At 35.5% G+C, this 9,560-nt stretch overlaps 1 protein-coding gene across 1 annotated transcript; it reads right to left on the bottom strand.

The window, feature by feature from the left end:
• Nucleotides 1–452: 452 nt before the first annotated feature.
• LOC113055480 (ninjurin-1-like) lies at nt 453–9,308 on the bottom strand. Its single transcript, XM_026221831.1, has 3 exons — nt 9,154–9,308; nt 3,001–3,235; nt 453–1,769 (listed from the first exon to the last, which is right to left on the bottom strand). The coding sequence occupies exons 1-3, from the start codon at nt 9,208–9,210 to the stop codon at nt 1,624–1,626; spliced, it is 438 nt and encodes a 145-aa protein (XP_026077616.1). The 5' UTR covers nt 9,211–9,308; the 3' UTR covers nt 453–1,623.
• Between the last annotated feature and the right edge of the window lie 252 nt (nt 9,309–9,560).

Genomic DNA, 9,560 nt, shown 5'->3' on the forward strand with positions numbered 1-9,560 from the left:
GACTTGGGACTTGGAAAGAGATTATATTAGTAAAATGTGGACACAATGTTCACTACACCATTAAGTGCATGCAAAACTGGGTAAACTTGACAAATCAAATAGCTCAATGTGTCAGAATATTTTGACATGCAAGGCAATAAAGACTAAAGGTAAATCTGAATCTTGGAATATTAGGAGTTAATTTGTAATACCTTTTTGTGGGCTAAGATTTCAATAGATGGGTTTATATAGTTTGTTTACTTTTATACTAGTATCATGTATGTACTGCTTTGTGTATTAATAGTTCATATCATCAGATTACTCTTGTGGCCTTGTTTCTGCAGTGCAATTGTGTTTTGTAAAAACGATTTGAAACTTTTGGCCTAGAAACTAAACTAAAACTGTGGAACGGTTGCTAATGTACTGCTTGTCTTGATATACCAGAGCAAACACTTGTGGACGAGTAGAACATGATTGCTGAAAAATAGTTTTATTGATGTCAGAATGACTGTTTTGTCCATAAATGCAGCAGCTTTAGATCTGAAGACCAGTGTGCAATACTGAATGTAAAAACAACTGTAAGTAGGTCTACTATTTATCTGTGCACTGAAATAATGATGTAATGCATTCATTTTTCATTATTTGGTTTTCATTGGACTAACACTGTTCTCTACAAGTGAAAAAAAGGCAATCTTTGGTCATTTATACAAACAATATCCATATAAATACACAAAAAGTTCAAGAAACATATAAACCTATAAAATGGATAGTAAATATTCACATCAAAAATCAAAACATCAAAGCACTAAATAACTTTAAAACATCAAGTCACAAATATTTCAAAGCAAAAGTGATGTGACAAAGCCAAGTATTGTGACCCATACAAAATTTTATATATTTACATACAATATGCTTTGTTCTGCCTGTACCATAGCTCCTCGTCAGTAGATGGCGCTCTTATTTCAGTGTTTACTGCATCAATGCAAACAGACAACATGCATATCAAGTTCGTTTTTGGGCTACTAATACAATATAAATTTGTGATAGGATTTAATAAAAGTATTCTGATGTGTATCTATGGCAAATCAGATTTAGGATTCATGTTTTGTAAAGGTACTGAAGTTTGTAAGAGAAGATTTAAACTCTCTTCAATATATTCATGATCAGCTTGCACCACAAGTACCTTGTTCTGACTTTAGGAAGCAAGTTATCCTTCAAGCAGCAATACCTTTAAATATGACCTTTCAGTAAAAAAAAAAAAAAAGTGTGCCATGTGCAAGAGTTGCATTCAGTTGAACCACATAAAATGAGTCCATTTCCTCTGAAGACAGTGATCAGAGGCTTTCAGGTAGACTTGTAGACTTCAGGCGCTACTGTACGTCTGTCTTGATTATTTTCAGTCTCAAAATCTCAAATCTATTAACATATTTGATCCAATTTCACATTTAATACATTGTGACAATGTAAATTATATAATTAAACAATAATTCATAACAATTATATGTAATTGCACTTTTTTAATTCAATTTTGAATTTATGGTCCACAACGTATAGTACTTTGGATGTTATTACCTCATTTTGGGATTAAAAAAAAAGTTTTTGATGATAAATGTCCAACTATATATGTAGGTAACCAGTCGCCAGTTAAGTTTTTGTGTCCTCTGGTCTTTGGATGCCAAATGCTGTGATGAAAATATTGACTACTACGATGATAAAGACGAGAGCTGTGACGATGTTCTCCAGAAGATTCAGTATGAAGTGTTTACTTGTGTCATTCAGATTCCACTTCACTGTAGAACAAAAGCAATAACAGCAGCAATTCAGAAAATTTTAGATAAAGGTTTTTAAACTGATTTAACAGCATTTTGAAGTGAAAGGGTAAAATATGAAAAAAGTGGGCCAAGAAAATGAGAATTATATGGTGTCCAGCGTTCTGTAGTACAGGTGTTAAAATCTCCAACACCACTCATGTTTGAAAGAACTTGCATAATTACTCTAAAACTTTCAATACTAAAGATGAAGCCCATTTTCCACCCATTAGAGCGTGATTGTGTTCACAATCAATTCCAGTGTACAGCACAGAGTTGTGTTTAAGGAAATACTAGAGCGTTAATGATGGCTAGAAATAGGAAGCTGGGTTGAGAATATAAATATTTCTCAAATCGGGACAGAATTTCTTTATATGATTGAAACCTCTTTCTCAAATTAAGAAGGTTCTTACTCTCACTATGTGGACAAAAATAAAAGTGAAAGTAAAACATTTTTAATGGGAAATACCAAAGTGTTGCAGGATCGACTTTTATTATCTGATATAATTATGTTAAAATATTAAACGCAGGATCAACCTCTCTGGAACTTCTGTACTGAAAGTTCTGTTCTAGTATCATGTAAAAAAGAATTTTCTTTCTGTCATAGAACACATGAAATTTAATATGACAGCAAAACATCCATGCTGGTTTTTTTATACTTTCAAACATGCAAGGCATATATTTGAATCAGTTTTTGATGCAAACATATCAAATGTCATCAAAAGACTTGGAATAAAGTCTTTAATGATGTTTTTATGTTGCTTTTTGTCCCTTTCAGTGCTTAACACTTTCAGTGTATGACGGAGGACAGCATGTACATTTTTCAGATCTTATATGTGTTCATACAAACTCATATGGGTTTGGAAAAACACAAGGGTGAGTATTTTCACTTTTTGTTGAACTACTTGTTTAGAAATTTATTTTTGCATGCTGTTTTACATACCAGTTTGAAAGGTTTCATTTAAATAGTTTCAGATGTTTTTTTAAAAGGTTATGCAATATGTATTATAAAAGGTGATAAATATTTATTGGTCACTGAATAATTTTTATACTTCACTGTAATTATATGCAATATGAAGTACTATATACTAGTAATTAGGGTATGACAGTACCAACAACAATATTTTGTCTTATAGAAACTAACCTAATCATGCATAAAATAACTATTGTCTCTATATTTTGAAGTCTGTGAACTTGGATGAGCTTCTCTCACCTATGAAGATAAGCAAGACCCCCACGATGATCTGTAGGATGAGGGAGATGCTGATGAGGCTGATGAGAGGAATGTATAAGGAGGAAGAGGGTCCCACCTCCAGGACGGTCTTCAGCTGGGAGGCGTTGGCCATCAGCAGTGCGATATCCAGCATGCTCTCTGCTGCACTCTTCTTATTGGCGTAATGGTTCATGTTAAGTGGGGCGTTCCTTGACCAGCGGCTCCGCCGAGGACGCTAAACACAACCATGAAAACACACATGATGTTACTTACTACATCCATGGGAATGAGAGAAGGTAATGAGTACATAAGAAAGATTTACCAGAGTTGTGAGACTTTAGAATTTGACTCTTGCAAAATGTCGTTTTCTGACCTTAAATATCTATTTTTCAAAAATTTGAGTGATGGGTCATCTATGGTCATATTTCTCAGTTTTAGAAGGAACTGAAAGTCATTTGTGTTTTTTTCTTAAAGATGTTTGAAGCATGTGAAGGGAAGTTGGAGAGTGGTTAGTTGGCCCTGATTTCCTTCCTTAATTCTGTTTCAAATAAAAGTGTAGTGTGGGTCACTGGCAGTCACTAGAAACCTCGGCACCACAGAAACTGAATTATGAACAAAACAGAAACAATGGTGATGTTACTGAATCAACATGAAAGGATGATGGTTCAGCATCACTTATTCACCCTTAGTTAATGTTGAAAATGTTGAATTATAAAAAAACAGGTAATGTCACTGAATCAACATTATGACGTGATGATGATTCAAAATCACGTATTCACCCTCTGTAATTGTTGAAACAACAATATTTCAGCTACACTTCAGTGGCACGTAAACAAATTCCTTACCATTTAAATGTTTGGGGGAAAAATTATGAAAATGCAAATGACACCTTTCTAGCAATTGAGTCACTTTTTTTGTAACAGTTTAACACAATAACAAAAAGATAATAATATTATTATTTATTAAATAAAAGTTGGACAAAAACACTAAACCCTTAAAATTATTTGTTTCAGGAGTCTGATGTCAGACTACAAGCGGTCAAGAAGTTCAAGTTTTAAAAAGCTGGCTTACAATGAGACGGCTGCCTGTTTTCTTTAAAGGGGGGGTGAAATGCTATTTCATGCATACAGAGTTTTTTACACTGTTAAAAACTTAAAAAAAAGTTACACTGATCAGAGCGAGAGCGTCGCGAAAAATCACAAAAGGATTGTGTTTTTGGTTGCCAGGGCAAGACAACCCTGCACAGATTACCAAAGAAAAAACAGCATTAAGGGACCAGTGGATGGAGTTTATTTTTACAGAGCATCAACGGAGTTGTGCAAGTGTTTGTGTTTGTTCCCTGCATTTCGAAGATGCTTGTTTTACAAACAAGGCCCAGTTTGACGACGGATTTGCGTATCGTTTATTTCTTAAGGATGATGCAATCCCAACGAAAAAGGGTCACGATCGTGTGTTGGAACCGCAGGCGGTGAGTAAAACTGCTTCAAATATCTCTGCCTCCTTGTTAGTGCGTCTGCCTCCCATGCCGGAGACCCGGGTTCGAGCCCCGCTCGGAGCGAGTCGTTGCTGCTGCTGCTCTCGTTCAGTTTCAGCCTCAGGATCTGATTCTGGATCATAAAAAAACGGCTGAATCTGACTGTTAGCCATGGTTTGTTTTGGATGATGGGTTTTCCCTCACGGTAATGTCACAGTTTCCACATGCTCTCAACGCAAAAGCCTGTTCGCGCTCGTGATTCTTTAGCTCCGCCCACACGTCACGCCTCCAGCCGGTCGTGTTTTTACGGGAAAAATCGGTACAGACTATCTTTCTCTTATGAATATAATAAAACTAAAGACTTTTGGAGTTATGAAGGATGCAGTAATACTCTATAGGTACTCAAGATTAACAGGATATTGAGTGAAAACGAGCATTTCACCCCCCCTTTAAGGGTTCTTTGAAATCTGAAAAAGCAAGCATGATGTCGCCTAAGAGTAGGGGTGTGCGATATGTTGATTTTTGATAGTGGACCATAAAAATGTCTCCAGGGTCTGCTTTTGAAGAAATATTGTAGTATTGTGCTACAGCACATATTCTATCAGCTGCAGTTCTGGCGCCTCCGTCATATACTGTACCACACTACATGCATTCACAGCAGTGTTAACACTGCGGTAGAGTTACTCTCTCATTATTTGCATGTGCTTTTACATGTTTCATTCGCGCTCTGGTCTGACCTGTGCTCTTTCTGAACGCCGCATACACCCAAAGCGCATGCACTAAAGCCTGTTAAACAGTGCCTGATTATCGAATTAAGTTATATTTTGCGCTAATACTGTCAAAACACACTAGGTTTACATGTCTCAGTTGGTTATGTCTAAAACTAAACAGTAGAAAAACTTGAATGTGCCTGTATAAAGAGATGCATGAAGGTCTTAAAGCGACAGTACGCCTATTAAACATGCAGCCTACTGTCAAGGGATAGATCACCCTAAAACTTCATTTCGGTCATTATTTACTCGCTGTCACAATGTCCAAAACCGTATTAATTTCTTTCTTGTGCTGAACACAAAATAAGATATTTGTGGACAACCAATTGTTTGGTTTTCCACGTTCCTCAAAATAGCATTTATGTTCCGAAGAACAAAGAAATTTATTCAGGTTTAAAATCACTTTTGAGTGAGTAAATGGTGGTATAAAGATAAAACACTATGACAGAATTGACAGACAGCTGACAGAAATTTTATTTTTGGGTGAACTATTCCTTTAACGTTAATAAAACAAATTTACGAAAAATCACTCACTGCTCTTGACTAAAGAAATTTAATACAGTTGCTTTAGGAATGAGTTTACATATATATATATTTGTTAATTCAATTTCTTCAGTGCTCCTGCTAAATACACCTATTGGATCTGAAAATAAAGCACTGTTTATTTTATTTGTATATTAAGTGTAGCTGTAATGTGTATCTTTGTTATTACTTTATATTTGTTATTAAAAAATAATAACAAAGATTTTTTATCTTCCCCCTTTGGCCAAAATATCTCCCATTCTTTTTTTACCTTGAAAGGCTTTGTCTTTACAATAGTGAAATTTGTTTGGCTGTAATGCGCAGACAACTTGCGAAATAGGAAAACCAACATGACAAAGAATTGTGAAAATTTTTTGAATCATGATATATATATATATATATATATATATATATATATATATATATATATATATATATATATATATATATATATATAAACAACATGATATAATATTTTTTTCATATCGCCCACTCCTACCTAAGAGGAATTTTAAAAAGTCAATTCAGTTGTCTTGCATAGTCACATTTAGGAATGTTAATATGTTAAACACAGTATGATTCACTGTAAAATTGCTCAAAAACAAAACATTCTAACTATGATTGTAGTATCATTAAATTATACTTAATCCATTAGCTCAAATCTATTAACACTTCAGAATCAATACAGTTTATACAATTAAAATGTATAAATAGGATACGTGAACTCTAAACTCAGCATGAGGTGGCCACCTGTGAGTTATGGCCACTACTCACAGGAAAAAGTATAGGACGGGAACAAAAATAAAAAAAAATAGGTTGCAGAGTCACCTTATCTAAATGTTACAGAATAGCCTTGTCTGTCACTTTCTCATAAAAACAAGTTTTTTTGTAATTATGTATAAGCGGGAACAGACTTGTTCTTCTAGTTCCTTTTGTTGCTGGAGTAATATACCTGAAGTGTTTTGAGTCATCAAACTCACAATGTACTTTTGGCTAAGCATGAAGGGCCTCTTAAAGAATTATCTCAAGAAATCCCTTTCTTTTTAAATGAGATAATACACAGCTGGTCATGTGATCCATGAGATTTAGCTTTCTAAGACAGTAAGGGGATGAGCTCTGTCTGTATGCCTCTTGCTAATGTGGCTCTGTGAACACAAAAGCACTATTCTTCTCTATTATGGCAGAGGAGAGGTCAGGCTGCAGGTGAGCAAGCTCTGATGTCATTCTGGTGTCACTTTATTACATCTACTTTGTGTTACTGGACTCTCACCAGAGAGGCAGCAGCCTGAGAAGGCAGAAAGTGTTTCATATTTGGTTGAGACTTGACTGCACTATAGTATTCTCCAGGCTCTTCAGTGGAGTGCAGGGCAGGGGTTGACTTTGGGTACGGTTCAGTCCAGCTGCCCAACACAAGGGACCCTTGTGCCTATGCTGGGAGTGGCAAAGAAATTAGAAACACTCTCTTTCCATGATCCCCAATGACATTCAGATGCAGACACTTATATAACACCCTTCCTGTAGAAAACTAAACCAGTTATCTCAACGTACCAGCCTTGGGTCTCTTCCTCTTTCTCTGTCCTGCTATTGGTTGCCATTGGATATAAGAAAAAAACAACAACCCGGAAATGCCAACAAAGTTATTTGCAACACTTAAAGGAACCATTTCCTATAAATAAAGTATTCATTAAAATAAGGACATGTCAACCCTGCGCCGTCATTTATTGAATACATTCTATAACTATTTCAAATTAAGCCATGCATGAGGTGGCAAAATGCAGAAAAAGTCAATTATAATATAGCACAGTTAGCACGATGTACTTGTCTTCAAAATGTGTTTATCTTGTTTTCCAGACTTGCATCCCTCGTGTGGAGAACCACTTCACTACGTCACTGATGGAGTATCTTGTACAGCACAGCTGCCATTACTAGTTCAGAAACACTGTATCGAAGTGATATGCAGTTGTAATGCAATCAACAAACCTAGAAGTACAGTACACTTATGTTTTTAACCATTACCTTTGCTCATTCCTTCTGTGTTGAGTGTATTTTTTTTTCTTTGCGGCTATATTATTTATGGACCTGTGGCACTGGAATTACAATCAATGGTGCCCTTTTCTAAAATATTACTCGAGTATTACATCATACCAAAGCAAATGGAGTTGGCATAGAATTAAGCCACAGAGAAATCACTGCCCTTTCAGTCTGCCTAAACACACAGTGTCTTCAACCCTGGTGCTGCCCACAGGAATGATGATATGTTTGATTTGGTGTGTTTCAGGGTGAAAAAAAATCCACTGGTGGTAAGATGTTCCTCTGGTCTTTCTAACCACTTCACCTCACCTTTCTTTAGTGCAAACATTAATGGAAGTGGAAGACAAACATTCAAATGTAAGGTTTAGATTAACAGACAACATTAGAGATGGGAATTATAGGAGTTGGAAAAACTTCCACAACACATAAAATACACTTCCCCTATATTTTACCCTAAAGTAATGCACAGTAACTTTAGTAATAGTCACAACTATACTATACTTTAGACAGTGCTTTATTTCTAGAAGCTTTTGTTTAATTTGTACTTTTTTTCTTTCTTTTTTTGTGTAAAAGTGTCAAACCTGCTCAATACAGAATCCATCCGTTATGGTTTTACGGTTTAATTTTCATGGAAAATGAACTTAAAAATGCTTCAGTAAGGTAAATAGTTAATTAGTTAACTGTAATGGCCTTGCCACATATGTAACATTCATTCCACACATATAAATACAGAATAATAAATATGCATTACCTTTTACTTAACAAAGTATGTGAATACAAGTAGCTAATGCTTTTATGATAATATTATTGAAGGTACAATTTTCTTTCTTTCTTTTAAACAAGTAGAAAGTGTAACGGAATCCCGTTCGAAAAAAAAAAACTCTGTTGCATGTTAATGTTGCATATAAACATTAATAAACATTAACTCTGTTGCATATAGTTAATGTTTATGGAAGTACTGTTATGTCAAGTGCTACACCGGTGGTGTTTACCTGGATCGCTATGCATTGCATTTAATACCGTGTTTTAAATGTGAGTTATTGATGTGTCCTCTAAACTGACAGTTTACTAGTCTTTCACAGCCCATTGTTGAGTGTTACAAGGCCTGGTGATCTCATCTGTCTAGACGCGGCGAAGCGAAACACCAGTATAATGAATAAGAGCTTTCTTTCAAAACTTTGAACCGCTTTTGTGCCGCTTGAGCTTTTATGTTGATCATCGAGCAGGTGTGTTCTTATCTAACCCGACTGGCTTTCACCAATACACCAATATAATGCGTTAAACTTTAAAACTAACATCCCATCGGCGGACGCGTTTGTGGTCGTTAATGATACCGATATGTTCAAAATCACTCACCGCTCCTGGAGCTCCTCCTTGAGCATCTCCATTCAATTCCACCCCTTCTGAATCCATAACCTTTCCTTTGATTATATCTAACACTCCGTAAAAAGCTGGGGTTAAGTGTGTTTGTGGTGCATTATGAGCTCATGGGTGGTGTAATGAAGAGGGGGCTGGACAAAAAGTCTGCCAATCGCTGCAGCAGCGATATCTGAATCGTTCTTTTGAATCGGATCTTTTCAATCATCACCCATCTGAACAAATTGTTTGTAAATTTATTTTGAGATGCTTTCAAAACGCATTTTACTAAACCTACAAAAGCGGGAGGGTTACATAATGCCAGTAGAATTTTAGCATACATTTTTGGCAGTGTTATTTTGGCTCGTTTCTAAATATTTTTTTTACAAAAACCATGCTGCAACAAT

This window comes from Carassius auratus, chromosome 36 (genome assembly GCF_003368295.1).
Source record: "Carassius auratus strain Wakin chromosome 36, ASM336829v1, whole genome shotgun sequence".
Classification (NCBI taxonomy): Eukaryota; Metazoa; Chordata; class Actinopteri; order Cypriniformes; family Cyprinidae; genus Carassius; species Carassius auratus.

Excerpts from the sequence above, each read along its gene's own strand:
- LOC113055480 (XM_026221831.1), bottom strand. The coding sequence starts at position 9,210 with ATGGATTCAGAAGGGGTGGAATTGAATGGAGATGCTCAAGGAGGAGCT. Across the intron at positions 3,236-9,153 it reads AAGGAGGAGCTCCAGGAGCG|CGTCCTCGGCGGAGCCGCTG; the intron begins GTGAGTGATTTT and ends GGTTGTGTTTAG. Across the intron at positions 1,770-3,000 it reads GGTCTTGCTTATCTTCATAG|TGAAGTGGAATCTGAATGAC; the intron begins GTGAGAGAAGCT and ends TTTGTTCTACAG.